The 20160-nt window shown below is 37.8% G+C and overlaps 1 protein-coding gene across 1 annotated transcript in view; it reads right to left on the reverse strand.

Moving 5' to 3' along the window:
• LOC138051688 (nucleolar complex protein 2 homolog) overlaps window positions 1-18968 on the reverse strand; it is a 36333-nt gene extending 17365 nt beyond the window's left edge. Inside the window, exons 1-11 of the mRNA XM_068897948.1 lie at window positions 18933-18968; window positions 18724-18849; window positions 15095-15329; window positions 13023-13217; window positions 11737-11860; window positions 10782-10872; window positions 8165-8240; window positions 7440-7550; window positions 4221-4334; window positions 3626-3814; window positions 172-311 (exon numbers count right to left, since the gene is read on the reverse strand). Of these exons, the coding sequence (XP_068754049.1) occupies window positions 172-311; window positions 3626-3814; window positions 4221-4334; window positions 7440-7550; window positions 8165-8240; window positions 10782-10872; window positions 11737-11860; window positions 13023-13217; window positions 15095-15329; window positions 18724-18849; window positions 18933-18949 (1418 nt within the window). The 5' untranslated portion in view covers window positions 18950-18968. The remainder of the gene's footprint in view (window positions 1-171; window positions 312-3625; window positions 3815-4220; window positions 4335-7439; window positions 7551-8164; window positions 8241-10781; window positions 10873-11736; window positions 11861-13022; window positions 13218-15094; window positions 15330-18723; window positions 18850-18932) is intronic.
• Window positions 18969-20160: the final 1192 nt, after the last annotated feature.

Here is a 20160-nt window from a genome sequence, read left to right on the forward strand (position 1 = left end):
GCCCCAGTATTTTTTTCCGGCGGCTTCACCGCTTCTTCTCCGCGCGTAAGACTCACGCTGCCACTTAAAACTGCAGAGCCTTGTCGAAAGGCTCCCCAAAAGCATGCACGTCGAATGTTCCTCGTATTCTACTTACAGGGTGGTCTTAAAAGGATGCGCGTAGAGACTCACTTGATTGCGCCGATTACAGTCTGTACTAGAGGATAGATGAGAGGATCCAGGACTCCATTGCATTTCACTTCGCTGATAACACGACACCACAAATGAAGGCAGTGAATGTACTGCCAGTTATACACCGTCTGATATGAATCCTGCAAGAACAACATTGCCTCATTGGATACAGACCACGTTTTCTTCGAAGAAGACTTAAGACTTTTCCAAATTTCAAACCTTTTGCACAAATGACCTGCAAGAACACAAGAAATACCTCCTCTCCCGCCCCACCCGGAAAAATAGGAAGCTTAAACAAGCCGCACGCGACGTTTTTGAGACGCGGGCATTTCGCATGCCAGGACAGTAGTGTCGCCCAGATTTTTAAACTAATCATCTTTAATGGAGAAAAGATACTTCGCAATATAAATGTGGTTGTGTGAACACAAGTTAAAAGGGAAAACAACTCACTTCCGGTTGCCATCCACGTCTCAAAAATGATGCGTGCTTAAGCTCCCTAATGTTGTTCGGGGGTTGAGGGGGGTTTGGGTGGTGGGAGCACGGATAACCCAGCCGTGGAGCAACTTTGTTTTGGGGGCTAGGGAGAGGCAGGGAGAGCTGCAGGTCTATAGAGCGTTTTCACTAACGTGACCAGCAGCCATATTGGATTACTAAAACAAAAGTAAGTATTTGCTAGACCACTTTCGATATATTAAAATTCAGCGTGATAGTGAGGCTTAAAGGACACAAACAAAAGAAATGAATAAACATGTACATTCAGTTTCCTTTGTTTGTGTCCTCTGCGCCTCGCTGCCAAACTGAATTTTAATACTGATGATATCGAAAGTGGTCTATTCCCGGAGGATTTAGTTTGGTACATCATCATGGCCGCCATTCCTTTGTTTTGGAACACCAACATGGCTGCCGTGACGTCATGTGAAAACGCTCTATTGGTTTTTTGAACCAATCGCGATAGCACTTGTATTTGCGACCTTTTGAATGGCGCGCGATTCCCATAGCGAGTTCGAGTTTTTAGCTCTGACCCTGCACAATTGAAAAATAAGCTCAACCTCCAAACCAAGCGCGCATGCTCGGAACTGAAACCTGGTTCGTGAGGTGGCATTCGTCCCGAATTCCCTCAATTAGATGCACGCGGATTTCGATAAGCGTCACGAAGTGTCTCTTCCCCCCAACTTCAACATCACTCGTGTCTCGGAATACAGATGATTAACGTCCGAAAGTGTCCCCCAAATGCTGCTCCTCAAGTAAGGATTGACAGCTGTATTTACCCTAAGCTAAAACATAACGCTAACCGTTTACCCTTACATTTTTATTGGAAATAGGCTTAGACTTAAAGTGCACATGAAACAATTTTTTTTCTATCTCCTTCTTGTTGCTTAACATCTTTAAAAAATGGATTTAAGTTTTAAAAGGGTTAGAAATTTCGGAAAAGCCTTATTTTTGTGCTCGAAATACGCACAACTTGGTGTCGAAAGTGTCCATCGGACTGGGATCTAGTTAAAACAGGTACGTTGTTTGTGACGTCAACTTCTGCGCTTGTGAAAATACACAACTTGTGCACTTGTGTACTTGTGAAAATTCGGCATGCATCACATTAGGTGCATTTCTATGCATAAGTGCAGACTTCAAGAATGCACCGCAACGACAACGCCAGAAAGCAATGAAATTATTGCCATGGGTTAAAAAAGATCAGTGGTCGCGCTACACGTGCAGCAGCACGCATTTTGGTACATTTCTTTGTCGTGCTCAGCAAAACCTATCGCTGGATTGGTACCGTAACCCTACTAAGAGGGCCGATTATAGATTTGTCTAACGCCAAATAATTTTAATCGTCCACTGGGAACCCCTTGAGCACGAAAGGGTTAATGACATCTATGTCTTCTCAAAAACAACGTTCGGGGAACCACTTTGGGGAAAGAGGGTTAACGACGTGTATCAAAGACGATGTCCCCTTTAACCCTTGGCCTCCTATAAGTACAACTTATGGACTTAAACCTTTCACTCGTCTAATGACAAGTAAAATCGTCTGGCGTTAGACAGAGTAAAATCTACAAGTAGTGTTGTTAGGAGGCCAAGGCGCTTTCCATTTGACAGAACTGACCCGCCAGACCGGGCATTTGGAAGGAGTAACCTACAATGCCTTCAAATTAACACGCGTCGAGGATGATATATTTAAGCGGTTTAAGCGGTTTAGGTGAGGCTCCAGCACTTGGCTAAGTAGCCTGACTTCTGGCTGTTATTCACAATCGTGGTCTCATTCACACAGAAGCCGTTCAAGCTAATACTGCCAAGCCGACCACATGCTGGAAAGGTCAGACCACAACACCGGGAACACTGTCCCCTACTCTTTTCGAATAGTGTGAGGGATCTTCTTTTTTTTTTTTTTTTACTTAATTGACCGCTCCCCACAGGGGCTTTTCAGGGCCAATGAAACACAACGAAACGACGGAACAGAACAACAACAACTGTTAAGAATCCCACCTGGCCGGAGGCAAACCAGTTAGCTATTTACAAGTGCTGCTGTGAAGTTGAACCAGGGGCTACCAGGATCAAATTCAACGTTTCTTCAGAGCGGGTCTTGAACCCGGGATCTCCGGATCTCAAGGCAAGCGCTCTAACAACTGGGCCACACTACCTCCTTTAACGTCTTTAACGTCTTTAACGTCCCACAGAGTTAATGAACAAGGGCTGTAAGACGGGATCTCCGGCTTATCGTCCTTATCCGAGAAGACTTGAAAGTCGACTAACCATTTGAAGATGTATTTACAAAGGCAGCACTTTCTCCTCAGTTATTTAAAGACCCTGAGTGTTGATCCGGCCGCCGGAGTTGAACTCACGACCTCCCGCGTGAAAGTCCGGTGCTCAACCAACTGAGCAACCGGTGCGCGATATATACTCCTTGAGAAGAATGCGACGGATTATCATGCAAGTGTTCCTTCAAATTGTTGCATTTTCGTAGTTTGCAAACTGACGGTTCTGGCCGGCTAGTTTTGACAAACGCAAAGCGCCCTTAAATGTTGTCAACCCTCTTGTCCCGAGGGGGTAACACACTGGGAAGTAAAATCGTCTGGAATAAGACAGGGTAAGATATTAGTATGCAGGAGGGTTACATTGAAAACTAATGGCTTTCTAGGGAAGAGTGTGTCACCCTGGCCAAAATGCAGGAATGGGACAAGGACAACATGTCCTTCATTTGGTGAACCTGTTGTGGTGCAATGAATTGATGGTTTCTAGAACATACGTTTGGTCATTGGGATCGGTTTTGCGTAATCGTTGGCCACTTCAGTAAATAAATGAATGAAGGGGTAGTTTCTAAAGAAACTAATCCCTCGATTCGCTCTGACGAAGGGCTAACGCTCGAAACGTCAGCTTTTAGAATCTCTGTACGGTGGCCAATTTACATTATCAACTCCGTTGATAAAACCAAATTTTTGTATACCACTTCAGTAAATACCTTCTTTTGGCGTATAATAGCATTTCGGAGATGAATCGCTAGCTGCCTGATGTACACAAAGGCATGCTGATAAGTAAGATGAGAATCCAAACTGAATATCTCCACCAATGAGTTCTGCATGAACACAATGACTGGCCTGGTCTTGGGAGACATGAACTTTGTATTCTTCACGAAATTCATGTATAGTTGCTGAAAGAGCAAGTAGACAGAACACTTTATAAGCCAAGGTAAAGACTACCCATAGCCTTTTGTTTTAACAAGTTAACTGTAAAAAGTACATGTACTACTTCTACACCATTTTAGACTAACAACAAATTAGAACAGGGTTACTGATCACGTGAGTGAAAACACTCTATAACCCGCACTTCAAATCGTATTTATTTCACTCATCGAGACCTTTCACAGAAACATATGAACCCAACAAAACGAGCTGCTCACAACTGAGTGCTTCATAGCTCAGTTGGTAGAGCAATGCATCGGCATTGCAGAGGTACATGGGTTCGAATCCAGTTCAAGTCGCCTGTGAGGATCACTTCTCTATTTCATGATAATATTTTGTTGTGAATTTATTGATAAGCACAGGACAGAAGCAAACCTTGACAGAGAAGTCAAGAAACGAGGAAGGCATCATTGTGGCCACATTCCGAATGCCAAGGAAAGCTAGCACCCTGACATGTTCCTCACCACTGCTCCACATCTTAACAAATTGCTAAAAGGCAAAAAAAATAAAATAATAAAACTCCCTAAGCATACTGGACTACCATGGGCTGTTCCAAGTTCAATAATCTTTAATTTCCTCTTGTGACGTCAGTGTAATAGACCCTTCTCCAAAATGGCGGCAACGGATTTGAATGATTTAAAAACTGAACTGAACGACAGACTGATACCAGAAATAGAAAGAGCACCTTTACTTTTAGTAACCCTGCAAAGTTTCAGCATATTCGGTGTTATATCAGCTGAGAAAATGTACGTTAAAATTTGACAAATTTACAGACGTTTGTATGACTGGGGGGTACACCCCATACAACCAATCATACAAGCCTCTGGAAAATTTTCATTTTTCAACTAACATTTTCTCAGCACCATAACACATAACATAACACCTAATACGCTGAAACTAAAGTAAAGGTGTTCTTTCTATTTGTGGTATCAGTTTTTTTAATTTTAACTTATTTGAATTTTCGGCCGCCATTTTGGAGAAGGGTCTATTAGTTGATTGCAATTGCCAATAATTAACGTGTCCGCTAAGTGGCTGAGTAAATGGTGGTTGTACATGTAGGGGGGAGGGGGAGGTACAGTGGGGTAATCCTAGAGAGTGGATGATCCTTGCAGCATAAGTTTCCTGTATTCAGTTTACCTGCAAAAGTTCTACTTGACTCTAGTGCTAGAATACATGTATCTCTCATGTTAGAACCTTAATGGCTGAGAGATACAAATGTACACTGTATGAGGATCCTAGTACTTTGAAGATCCTTCGAACATTTAAACTTCTTTCACTTGAAAGATCCAGTGATGACAGGGGTTTGGCAACTTCGTTCTACCAGTTATGAACCATAATTCCAACTGATAATTATTTCTACAGGTACACCAAACTACATGTACATGTCCATGTATTTCACCCCCTAGGATCTACGTAATGCAAGAATCTTCCTCCTTCTATGTGAACAGCAACTTAAACCTCAATTGAGTGGTTGGAAAACGATAACTCACCTTTGGGTGCTTTGTAGTGGATTGAGAAAAATTTGGTTCATTGCAAAATGATCGCAATGTTACTCAATCTTTTTTTCAATCTTTTTTTCTCCAGATTTTGAAAGTGTCTTTGGTTAACACCTGACTGGCAAAATTTTGAGCTTTGACTTTTGTCCAAAGGCTGTTTACTTTGAGTGTGACTTTTGGATTTCACAGTCTGCCATTATACACGTTCAAAACTGACAGAGCCTGGTTAGGTCAAGGGAAAAGTGACATCATTTACCCACTCGCTTAAACTAGCTTAAAATTTCACTGAAAATCTCAGAGTGTAAATGCAGCTTATTGTATAAACAAAATACAAGTCTGAAAGCCTGAAACTTGCATGTTCAATATAAAATTCAGCCGCGTACACATCCACACATTGCATTCTTAAACTAGCGAGTCTACAGTACTGAGCTGTCTTTGACATCACTTTCACCATGATCCAGCTCTCTCAAGATTTGAAACTTATTAATTGGGGGTCATTAAATACATGTAGGAAAATTCCAGTTAAAATAAACAGGTGTCTTTTTTTAAATCAAGGCTTAAAAGTTGGGTCACTCAGTGTTAACATACCGGTAGTTTTGGTTTGAAATCCAAAGAAAACTTACCGGTAGAAGAAATGATTTTTTTGGTCAAGTACTGTACTGTAGTTGGAATGAAAATTCTTGTTTGAAAAAAACTAGTTTTCAATCAAATGCAAAAAAAGCAAAGTGACAAGGCTGAGTTTTCCAAACTTGAAACAGTGCAAAAGTGCGCATAACCTTACTTTCATTATTTTCAGTGCTCACCTTAAAAAACACCATGAGTGTACCAGGGCTCGAAATTAACGAAAAAATCCAGTCGCATTTTGCGATAAGATACGAAAATTTAGTCGCAATTTCGCAAATTTTAGTCGCAAAATCGTAGCGCTGCATTGTGTTGTCAGCGGTTTAGCAGAAAAATATGAGCCCGCAGTACTTGTGTGTAAAGAAACTGCTGAAAATGGCGAATGATCGAAGGAATGGAGCTGTGCACGTAACATCGCAGCTAAATTACTATACAATTACGCTACCTTCAGAGAAAATTCACAGCAAGAAACAAAATAATTTTGTCATTTATTTATTTATTTGTTTATTTTAGCAAAAGTAGCAGCAAAGTGGCAACTGCTAACCCTTTTGTTTCGAAAGAACGAAGGTGACAACAAGTCGCAAATTTGCGACTTCTCCAGATATTTTAGTCGCAAAGGGAAAAATTTAGTCGCAAATGCGACCGTATTGGTCGCAATTTCGAGCCCTGTGTACACTTTGTGATTTCCTCTTCCAATGGGCCCTTTGCAGGATAGTGATCACATTGTACAAATCCGCCATACTGGGACACAAATTGCCCACTGGGACATCTAAAATAAAGATTAACTAGCTTTGTTTTAGACGTCCCAGTGCGCAATTTGCGTCCCAATATGGCGGATTTGTACCATGTGATCACTATCCTGCAAAGGGCGCATTGATGGTTTGCATCTCACGTCACGGCGGCCATGTTGGTGTACAGAACAATGCAGTAAAATGTCTTTTGGGAATTTGACTCTATTCTTATGCAAAACTTGTGGGGTCATTTTCTATTGTTTTGTACACCAACATGGCTGTCTCATCACATGAATGCAAACCAAGAATAAGCTACACAAGATTACAAAATTTGCAATTAAATGTCCCTTGGCCACACCAGCAAGGGTTATGGGTCGATGCATGAGATTTATAAACTATTTTGCATTAGAGGTTGGAAATCCTTCGCTTTTACGCGGATTCACATTATAGCATTTTTGTATTGCCAAACAAATCCAATGTCTCTAGGATAGAACCAGCATTTTTTGCCAGTACCCATTTATACACCTGGGTGGAGAGAGGCAACAAGCGTAAAGTGTCTTAATGCCCAAGAACACAACATAATGTACCAGGCCACCAGGACCGGAACCCGGACCACTCAATCCGGAGTCCAGCACTCTAACAATGAGGCCAACGTGCCTCCCATGTACCACCACTGTACAATCACATTTTTGTTGCAGATTAGCATCTAGCGTCAACCCATGAAGAGACTTAAAATTATTATTCACCTTAATGAAAGCTTTAGCCACTCTTGGGAAACATGCATAGTAAGGAGTCATTTGCTGTACATGTCGAAGGATTACACATAACATGGAAGGCTCAGCAAGAGTTCGAAGCAACTGCAAAGACAAAAATAGTGATTGATTACAGAAAGGCCACCCATATGGAGCTGGTTGAGAAGCTAATAACTGGGAAAAGAACATGTGAAAATAATGTGAAGGAAAACTGATGTCTACAGAATAAATTATGAATCATTTACATGTACATACTAGTCAACACATTTGGAATGCAGCATTTGATTGATGATGTTCACATTTATAACTAACTATAGGAAACACATTAATATTTAATTGTTGTACTCTCAGGTCTTGGAACATAAATTTGAATGTTTTCATGTCATTACTATTTGCAGGTGTTGGTGATGAAACACCATCAATACCCAGTTATTCCATGTGCACCTCATGTAGTTCTGTACTAAATAATTTATCAGGTAATGCAAGCAATGCTACATTGTACACTTTTTACTTTACAGCACCTGTGTGGACTACCTCCCTGCTCAGGGGCAATCATATTAATTAACCATTCCTGTTGTGCAAATTATTTTAATAATAATAATAATTATTCAATATCCCTATTACAATCATGTAATTTCATTTGTTACAAAAAGAGCCTTTAATTGCTAATAAAAACACCAAACAGTTTAGTTACATTACATCTGATTCAGTGGTGTTACCTGTAAGATGTCATTAAGATAAAACTTCATTAGCGTTTTAACTTGAGGCCACTTGGGATGTGATGAAGGAAGTATTCTGAAAACATAAAAAAATAATTACTTTTTGTTGTTGACATTGATGATCTGTAATGTGCATGCAAGCTTTTTAAATCCAGGTTAGATCAATGGAAGCTGCTTGTGATATACATGTAAATACAGCTGCCCTTTTTTTAAGGTTCAAAAGAAGAATGCCTTTGTAATTATTACAATGAAACACCAAGTGAGCTTTTGCACAAAAACATGATATCTTCACAAGATTTAACATGTTATCTTCACATACTGTACATACATACATACATACATACACGTTTATTGCGCTCCCTGAAAAGGGCTTTTCACATGTGGAAAGATCACTGTTGCTATGGTTACATATAAAAACGCCCCTTTTCGATGCCTTTCGTGAAATGATTTAGTATTTCATTGGTGTTTATATAATGAATAGAATATTACACGGCCGTACATGTAATATCCTCTATTTATTTTCAATTGCTAGGGATGTGTCTTTATAACCTAGTGTATTCTTCCACAATTATTATGTTTCTCACCGGTGGAATAACGCACAAGCTGATTTTTGGTTAGGGAGGAAGCCCTGAGAACAGGGCAAGAACAATCCCAAACTAATATAAGTCCACAGATAGAAACAACTACAGCAGGTCAAATCCTGTCCACGCAATTGGTCTGTCTAACACAGGGTGCTCCCAGTGGGTAAAAATAAATTGACCCTGTTCAACAGGGCTTAATTTTCATAAACAGATGGGAACTACAATTGGTGAAAAAATTAGTTGAGACACTTTGCCAACAGAGGACACTGGTAACGACACTTTTAGTGTTTTCAAAGATAAAATAATAGTCCAAAAAGTCCTTTTACAGGAACCCCTTCCCACTCCCCTCCCCCCCCCCCCCTCCCAATCAATGTGGTGCCGCTGTTGTAAAGGGTCATAGGCAACAGCTAAAAAGTAACACAACATTGTCCAGGGGTGAGGGGGAGGGGGGATGTTTGAGCCGAGCTGGAAATGGACCCAAAAGGATAAGAGTGTCTCAACAATTTTGACGCCGATTCTACAAAATTCATGTAGCTAGACTGTAATGCACTAATTTGGTTATATTGTAGAGTATCAAGCAAGTACTTTAATTATATTTTGCTGAAATGCAGCACCGACATGTAACTTTAGCGTCAAACTCTCCTAATTCATAGTAAAATGGAAAAGAAATACACTGGCCTCTTTTCAGCCAAATCGAAGCCTAAATTACATCTCCATTACGGAAGTTAAGTTACTGCCTTTATAAATACAGACAACAGTTAAAATATATATTATTATTATTATTATTATTATTATTATTATTATTAATTAAAAAGACAAACGCAACTAGATTCATTTTAACAACGTTTCGACATCGTCCGATGTCATCGTCAGGCAATGAATTTTAATTGGATGAAGCATAACTTATAGTACAAGAACAATACAACAATATATACAATAGTACGCTAACAAAAATGTGAAATCTAAGTAAAATAGTTTTGCCCTGACAGAGTCTGACTGCACATTAAGTGATGGTTTCAATTCTTTGATGTAGAACATCTCATGAATTAAGCAGTCAAATTTCGATGCGCATTTCTTTATGACACTAAAACTCGCCGCTGGGGGTGCTGTTGTTTGGCCATGATCTGCTAGGCGATGCCTCCCGATAGCTGAGTATCTATGTTCCTCAATTCGTTGATGCAAGTGACGAGCTGTATAGCCAACATAGCTCGCATCACACGAGCCACATTGAAATTTATAGACGACTAGTTGTTGGCTGACTACCGTAATGATGGTTTGGGCTCACGGAATTTAAGGACATCCTCGAGCTTGCGGCTGACATAAAACTGGCTGTAGATCTATATCCAGTTTCTTATTTAGCTGAGTAAGTTGGCGCTTCACAATATCGGCTGGTTTTTGGTCAATAAATGGCAAGACGATTCTAGTCGTCTATAAATTTCAATGTGGCTTGTGTGATGCGAGCTATATTGGTTACACAGCTCGTCACTTGCATCAACGAATTGAGGAACATAGATACTCAGCTATCGGGAGGCATCGCCTAGCAGATCATGGCCAAACAACGGCACCCCCAGTGGCGAGTTTTAGTGTCATAAAGAAATGTGCATCGAAATTTGACTGCTTAATTCATGAGATGTTCTGCATCAAAGAATTGAAACCATCACTTAATGTGCAGTCAGACTCTGTCAGGGCAAAACTATTTACTTAGATTTCACATTTTTGTTAGCGTACTATTGTATATATTGTTCTGTTGTTCTATTGTTCTTGTACTATAAGTTATGCTTCATCCAATTAAAATTCATTGCCTGACGATGACATCGGACGATGTCGAAACATTGTTAAAATGAATCTAGTTGCGTTTGTCTTTTTAATCAATTTTATCACAAGATCTAGACTTATTATTATTATTATTGTTACTATTATTATTATTTTGATGCCAGGCTTGAGCAATAGTCATATGAATCTTCAAACAAATAATTATTGATAAAGTGAACGATCCCTGGAAATGAAAATGAAATTCTTTTTGATCTGCAAGTTACCTTTTCCCAGACTTTTTATGTGTGCTTCCTACATGATGGAACAATACTGGATAAACATGCTTTAGACAAAGCTGGACAACTCCATTGAACACTGAAAATTAAGCCCAAACATTTTATCCATTTGGTATTATAATAGCTGAAGAACAATTTGACGAAGTTGACTACTGCAAAGTTTTTATAAGGAACCCCCACTCCTACAATAACAACAAAAGGAAACAAAGTTTACAATTAAATTTGAACAATGCAAACCTTTTCGTTTAAGAACAATAACACAAATTTCAGTATCATTATTTTATTTTCAATTTTCAATTTTCTTGTTGCCACTATCTTGATAATTACATCAGTTCTGTAATTTTGAGTGGTAACGGTTGCACATGCCCTATTAGTGTCATACTGTATAAAACAATATGATAATCATAATAATATTACTAACAGTACATTAATGATTGTGTAGCATTTCCTCTGCTTTAAGCTTGCCTTTTAGGAATGGCAGTTGTTTGTCATGATACTGTTACATGTAGGTCTACAAACTAAGCAGTCTCAAAGAGCTTTGCCACCTAAATGCCCTATGGTCTTTGAGTTTCTCAGTTCTCATTTTTTTAAAGAGCAATCCTTACCTCAATGGAATTTGATTGTCTGCCATGAAAGTACCGGTAGTCCTAAAAAGGACTGTTGGTAGTGACTGACATTTCAACAACCTGAGCGGAACTCACCTTCAGTGTCAAATTTCCGAGTCACTTGACTCAGAAGATGTATGTCCCTCAGTTGGTAGAGCAACCGTGAACTCAGCTCAAATCGATTTCATGGAAATAAAGCCAGCACTTACATGTAAAAGTATCCACCCCATTTTGACTAGATTTTTCTCTTGAAATGTACATGACTTTGTACATGTAATTACCACATCAACAATGTCTCAAAAAGTTTACCCCTTCTTGCTACTTGTGTTTTCATGTACCTGTGTCTCCCACAACCTTGAAAGTCAACTTCACTTGCAACTCATTATCTTCAAGGTCAAGAGCTCCATGGACTGCAGCACGGAAAGCTCTCAGAGATTGTTTCAAAGAGTAAATTGAATTTTTCTGAAAAAAAAAACAAACAAACAAGGTCAAGCCACAATATTAATTAATTAATTTTACACAGTTATCTTTTGTTAAGAAATTAGCTTTTCAGATCTCCAAAAGACCAAAGGATGTTTTCAGAAAATCCCATACTAACAGTTACAGGTAGAGCTGTACAATGTATATGACATCTTGACGTTCTACAGTTGTATCTCAAGGTATGTTTAGAAAGTACAGGTCAATGAAAAACTCATAAATTTATTCAGTCTGCTGACTGCTACTACTTGTACATGTATATGTATATAATTTTTGTTTATATGGATATGTGAAGTCCACTGCCCCTAATCTGAAAATACATCTAGGCAAACAAAGAGTTGACAAAATTATGTTGCAAACATTTTTTCACCAAGAGATGCTAAAAAGTAAATTAATCGGCTCTTCCGTGGCTTTTTTAAAAGTTAGTGTTGGCTTTTGATGACCTCAAGTGCTAATATTAAAAAAAATCATGTGAAAGCAATAAATTAATAATTAATAGCAAGTTTGTCCAAATAAGCTTTCATCTTGACAACAAATCTGAGCATTGAGAGCAGAGTTTAAAAATGAGTGAAATGCATAAAAACTTAATTCCAGAGTTTGCCTAAATAATCTATTAATATTATTACTTAATAATACCTTAACAGTTAAGACTTCTGTTGAGTTTGTTTTTCAACCTACATGTATGGTGTAAACTTGATATCCTTGGATAAACATGTTTTTATACAGTAGTATTGCCACTTGGTCAAAAGGTCTATAATATAGTGTGACTGAGTGCAAATTAGCAGTATTCTGATCTAAAAGACCACTGCTAGGACTTTTAAACCAGATGTCATTTTTTCAGATGTTGCAATATTACAGTGTATTCTTTCAACCAACAGCAATAAAGTAGTACTCATAATGGACTTCTTGCAGTCCCAAAAGTTTGAAAATATCTATAAAAAATATAGTCGAATTTCACTATGAGTCGGCCCATTTGGAACAACAGCGTGTGACCCCAGAGGTAGCCATTCTTGTGGCCACACCAATTCTGCCGCCTTTTGCGGACAGGAATTTAAAACGAGCAAAACTTGTGTAACCAATGATAATATAAATAACAAGTTTAAACATAATAATAATAATAACCATCATCATCATCACTATGGAGTACCTCAAGTCCTGTTCTCCATTCTTTAATCATTTGTAGCGTGACCTGTTTGCCGTCTTTTTTGTGCTTACGTGTACTGTCTTCATCAAATAGATCCTTATTTCTGCTACTATCATCACTATAATCATCACCATAATCATCACCGTCAAGTTGATCTTCGTCAATACCCTCTCCTTTTTTAACTGCATTTGACGAAACCTAAAGTCGTGACGGAGGAAAGAAATTCTTGATGTCTTACATGACATTGCATACAAAATATTTAATGTACATTCCAGGGTATTAATAATGCTATCATAATTATATGATAAAAATTAATGTCCCCTCCTTTTTCTTGAATCCAATCACTAATGATGATTGCAGAAAAAATAATAATACAGTGATACATGTAGAGAAAAGATGATGAGGAGATATATTATTTTATTAACTTTTCGTGCTCTGATTGGTTCACTCAATCTCCGCTATCAGCTCATATACCTTAGTTTGACCTTATATGGTACACGATTGTGCTAAGCGTTGCTAAGTTAAAAGTTTTTTCGCCCAAAAACGAAATTTCTCTCTGAATAAAGCACAAAAAAAAAACGTTTTTGTGGGAAGTCTGGATAAGATAATTCCGACGTTTAGGAGTACGCGAAAAGGTAAGAAATGTTTTTGTGATGAGCCTGCATCTGTGTGACCACAAGGTCTTACACAACATCGCATCAGTTTTTTTACGATTTCGCTCGGATTTGCTCGCGTTTTTCGCTCGTATTTCATACTTTCTAAACTTTTGGAGTTTGAGGAATTTAATAAAACAATTAATTTTTTATTTCATTCATGCTTGTTGGATATGAGAATGGTTATTAGCCAACTCCGCGCTACACACCTCATTGGCTATTTACCAACTCGTATCCAACACGCGCTCATGGAATAATTGATAATAACCCAATTGCTGGAAGTAGGAATTAACTCTTAAAAACCTACAGTGCAGTTCTTCAGACTCAACAGTAATAATTATTGGTACATGACTGTAAGTACATCACGGTTCCGTAATAACTGTGGGCCACCATAACAGTACTAGTGTCGCTCATCAGGATCTGTGAGGGTTGCTCACCATTGCTCTAACTCTGGCCAATCAACCTTCACAATTATAATTACCTTTCATAGTCTTGCACTTACAATAATCTAATATATTTTATTCTGATTCTCACTTCTCTTTCAGAGTGAATTTAAGACAGGTGAATTGTTGTTGTTTTTTTTATCCTTTCATGCTATGATTTCCTTGCATGCTCATTGCATGCCATATTACTCCATAGCGAGTGACAGAAAATCTGGCGTTATGAGAACACATGACTTTTTTTAAGTTTGCATCGAATTTTGGCTCAAGTGATGTTTTTGGGTGGCAAACAATCTACATTGTAGCATTGAGTTGATACAGTCTACAGGTAGAGTGTAGTAAGGAACTGGTGCAATCAGAATGTCATTCTTGGGCACATGCTATTGTTACAATTAATTTTTTGCAAGGGGTAAAACCTTCAAAAAGAAATAGGAAACTTGATATATCCCTTACTAAAGTCTTGTCAGAGAGAATGATAAATTTTTCTGTCAAAGGTGACTTGTCCCTCCTGCTGGAAGCATTAAGGCTGGGACACACTAGGCAATAAGTCACTGCAACACATTGCAGGGACAAGTCGCCACAACAATTAACCTCCTGTGACATGGTTAATTTTGTGAAAATCATTGACGCTGCAGCAGAATTAATTTTTGTTGCTGCTATTACTGTAGTTGCACGAATTCAAACCAGTTTTAACTCATGCAACAGATCACAGCAACAAAAATTAATTAGTAAAGGCAGGGTTGTTGTACATGTACCTTGTGTACACTTCCGGCAACAAGTCGCTGTGACAGAATATAAATGAACCAATGAGAGAGCGTCATACGGTCCACCATATTGAATTAGAAAACTAGTTCATATTCCCCCTCATACAAAATCAATGCTTGTGCACCCAACGGACGTTATGTCGCAGCTATTTGTTTTGCAAGTAGTACACATGGAGCGAATAATAATTTAATGGTTAATGAGCAATTCATATCCATACTTTTTTGTCCTTTTTACTTGTAACTTTCTTCCTATCCTTCTCGTTTATTTTGTTATTGTTGTCATCATCATCGTCCTCATCATCATCGCCATTATCATCGTCCATCTCAGAGCCAGTGTCAGAGTCGTTAAAATCCAACAATTCCTTGTCGTTTTCTTTCAAGAACTTGTAAAATCCTGGATCCTTCTCTTGCAATCTCGCAAGTTGATTCTTGTGATCTGCACTTTTTGATTTGCTAATTAAAAAAAAGAACAAAGAATGCTGTAGGCACATTATTTAAAGCCAATCGGAATGCTGTACATGCACAGAATCAAGAAAGAGAAAGAACAATGAGTTTTGTACATTAATTAACATTATTGACTAATTCATTAAAGGGGTACATTGAAATACTTGTTTTTCATAGAATCTGCCATTTTTGGTATGTCGCCAGCATACTTATTCGAGAAAGGCTGGAGCGAGGACTGATGATGTCACTTACTCAACATAAAGATCACTGCTACTTGAGTAAACAATGGAATTCGAAAACCTGTCTGAAAGCGAAGCTTTATCTTCTATCGATCATGATTTATCGACTTCTGAGTTATGGTTAGACTTCGAAAAACATTCTGAGTCACTTACCTGTGGTTACGAAGATTTAGACTCATGACTACTAGGGAAAAAGCAGCCGCATATCAAAGGGAAAGAGCTCAAGAGGAAGAAGAAGAGGAAATGCATCAAGACCGTTTCGAAGTGAGATTAGATGGTACATCTAATCGGAATGTTGGAGTCATGATTTGTCTGTTTACCATTGTTCCCTTCACTTGTAAAAATTCAAATTTCTAAGTACAAATGTACGTGTTGTTCTTCGGACGCGGTAACAAAGGCCAATGAAAGGCTAAGGAATGCTTCTGCTGTTACTTGTGAAATTGATCGGTGCATGTTGTATAGACGAGTGGGTTTTAAAAATAGCCGCCGTAGGATTAAGAAACCGACATAACAAGTGATACACATCAATGTATGAGCAAGGCCAAACTGCAAAGTCTCAGTATTAAAGTGCTGTATAATAAGCTTAATTTGGATTGCACTTTTCAATTTTCCTTGTCAGGAATTACTTTCACGTATTTTATAACATGGCCAAAAAGAATGATTATGGCAATAATTTTCTTAGCTCCTGAATAGATTTCTATGATCAGTTTCATACCGACAGTTTATTCGTCTTGTCTGGATCTTCATGGGGTATTACACAGCAATTACTGAGACTTCACAGTTAGGCCTTGCTCCTACATTGATGTGTGTATCATTGCTGATAGCATGTCCTTTCACAGCTCATACATGTATATATTAAAATGATCTGATTTTGAATAATTTAAAGTGTATCTTAATATTATTGTAATTAAGTAATGGTCCGGCTAAGAAGCAGGCAGCCCAGCGGCAAAAGTACTTAGAAGCTGCGAAATATTAATTTTTAACTTCACTCCAATCGAGGCATCTGATTGGCTAATATCGGAAAATGTCGAAAAAAGATGAGAAAAAAATGAAAAAAAAGCCTTTTTTGGATTTCTTCTTCCCCATGCCCTTGATCTCTGTCTCTCGGCCAAATTTGGGCATTGTTCTATGCGCCAATCAAATGGCGCATAGAATCTTGACGATATTTACAAACATAGTTTTTGAAGGCATAATGATTTGTTCTTCGAAACAGAATCTAATTTTTTAGACGGCAAGTCGATTACATTTTTCATTGAAATTCAAATTTCGCGCTTTTAGCTGCTTACACCAATGGGAACAGCCGAACTTAATTTGATTAAAAATGTTGGCACATTTTAACTAACCGACGCTATTGCCGCGGGCTATTGTTTTTCTGCCTGCTTCTTAGCCGGACCATTACTTAATTTTAGTGTTTACATAATGATAAGCTTTATTATTGTTTTTAAAAATTCTTATCAAATAACTTTCTTAATTTATCATTACATTTATATAATTTATAGTTACAATTGATTAACGTTTTACATTTGTAAAAATTATCGTAATTCACTTTCTTTTGGTGTCTTAATGGGGACATAAATTGTAGTTTTTCAGTGAGCGATTAACCCATTGACTCCCAGGGGTTCCCAATCGTCTGGCGTTAGACAGAGTAAAATACTAAGTCTGGCCGGTTTCGGCTGGTTTGGACGTCAAAGGGTTGATCCTATGGCGGCTATTCCTCACACCCACTCGTTTAGACAACAAGATTGAAACCCAGGCAGATCGGTGGTAGTTCTCCATCAATAATTAGCAACTGCTTCCAGCTTCCCCTGGCACCGATCAATTTCGCTACAGCAGAAGCGTTTCTCTACCTTTGTTACCGCGTCCAAAGAACAACACATACCTGTACCTTTGACCTAGGAAAAATGACGAGAAATTTGAATTTTCTCAAATGAAAAAAACAATGGGTAAAAAGCGTAATCTCACTCAATTCGAGTGATTTTCAAGCATTTCCTCTTTGTTCTTCCTCTTGAGCTATTTCCCGTCAATATGGGGCTGCTTTTTCTTCAGTAGCCACGAGTCTAAATCTTCATAATCACATGTACAGTAAGTGACTCAAAATGGCGTTAGACAGTCAGACAAACAATAACTCAGAAGTTGATAAATCATGATCGATAGAACACGAAGCTTCGCTTTCAGGTTTTCCATTGTTTACTCAAGTAGCAGCGAGCTTTATGTTGAGTAAGTGACGTCATCAGTCCTCACTCCAGGCGAATAAGTATGCTGGCAACATACCAAAAAATGGAGGATGCTATGAAAAACAAGTATTTTGAGGTAATAACCTTCAAATGTTGGTGAAAGTTAGTTAAATTCATTATGTGAAAAGTGTATACATTATTTTGGCAGCGTTTCCTCGAGAATTTGAGACTTTAAAAAAAATCATTTTTTTTTCGTCAGAGTACCCCTTTAAAGAGAACACTGGCTTATTATAATAATAATAATAATAATAATAATAATAATAATAATAATAATAATAATAATAATAATAATAATAATGATAATAAAAATAAAAATAATTATCATTATTTTTATCATCATCATTACAGGTATTACCGTTATTATACAGTTACTACTAATATTAAATCGCGACATAACTTACTGTACAGTCATGTACAATAAGTACACGTAGACTATGGAGATTAAGGAGAATAATTAAACTATCAGATGAAAAGAGGACTTCCCTCACATATCTACACAATAATACCCATGATTTATTTAATGCAGGTGAGTCCAATTTAGTACAAATTAATCCGAAAATAGGCCACTTTCAAAAATACTATAATATTCTCTGTTTGCCCAAGGTCCAAATTTTTGCATATGCATTGTCTTTATTACTTTTCCCTTCGGACCAATGAAAGTCTTAAGAGAAACTGGACAAAATGCTATGTAAACTCTAGGATATCAGGGCGCGCAACCAAAGAGTATTACAGTATAGCTAGTTCTTGAGCTTTAAAGGCGTCATGAAATACCTGCGCGCTTCTCTAGGAAAATGTTACGATGTAAAAAGGCATCACATAAAAGAAAAAGAAGTTTCCAAATGCAAGAATGTTAAACTCTAAATAGGAAAGCAGTTAATATTGTCTGGCGCAGGTACAATTAATGAAACAAACGACGACTAAAACACTCACTTTTCGCGCTGTTGAAAATCACTTGCAACGTTTTCGCTAGTATTTTCGTCTTCCTCGCCAGATTCACTTACGTCCGAATTGAAACCATGCATCATAAATTCGTCAGCATCCATATCACACAATCGTCTGGGGACATAAAAAAATTGATCCAGTTGCGATTTTGTCTTGAAATAAAGGGAAAAGTATCGAAATAAATCCCTACGATTTACCTTTTGATGTCCGCCATCTTGAAAAGTTAGCCACGGTATGTACCTTAAGTAGGGTTATTAAAGTGTATCATAAAGCGCATAAATTATATAAAAGAGGTATATCAGCATATATAGGTAGCTATAGCAAAGTATATACATGTATATCCATCTATGCCCATATATCTCTCTGTATACCCATGTATTTCCATGTATATCCATGTATTCCCATGTATGTCCATGTATACACATGTATACCCATGTTTGTCCATCTGTATCCATGTACAGCCATGTATACCCATGTATACCCACATACAGGCATGTATATCCATGTATGCCCATGTATGTCCATGTATACCCATGTATATCCATGTATAACCATGTATGTCCATGTATACCCATGTATATCCATGTATAACCATGTATGTTCATGTATACCCATGTATATCCATGTATAACCATGTATGTCCATGTATACCCATATATATCCATGTATACCCATGTATATCCATGTATACCCATGTATGTCCATGTATACCCATGTGTATCCATGTATAACCATGTATGTCCATGTATACCCATGTATATCCATGTATAACCATGTATGTCCATGTATACCCATGTATATCCATGTATAACCATGTATTTCCATGTATACCCATATATATTCATGTATACCCATGTATGCCCATGTATACCCATGTATGCCCATGTATACCCATGTATATCCATGTATAACCATGTATGTCCATGTATACCCATGTATATCCATGTATAACCATGTATTTCCATGTATACCCATATATATTCATGTATACCCATGTATGCCCATGTATATCCATGTATAACCATGTATGTCCATGTATAACCATGTATGTTCATATATACCCATGTATATCCATGTATAACCATGTATGTCCATGTATACCCATGTATGTCCCTGTATAGCTATATATATTCATGTATACCCATGTATATCTATGTATAACCATGTATGTCCATGTATACCCATGTATATCCATGTATAACCATGTATGTCCATGTATACCCATGTATATCCATGTATAACCATGTATTTCCATGTATACCCATATATATTCATGTATATCCATGTATGCCCATGTATGTCCATGTATACCCATGTATATCCATGTATAACCATGTATGTCCATGTATACCCATGTATATCCATGTATAACCATGTATGTCCATGTATACCCATGTATATCCATGTATAACCATGTATTTCCAT

This window comes from Montipora capricornis, chromosome 6 (genome assembly GCF_036669925.1).
Source record: "Montipora capricornis isolate CH-2021 chromosome 6, ASM3666992v2, whole genome shotgun sequence".
Classification (NCBI taxonomy): domain Eukaryota; kingdom Metazoa; phylum Cnidaria; class Anthozoa; order Scleractinia; family Acroporidae; genus Montipora; species Montipora capricornis.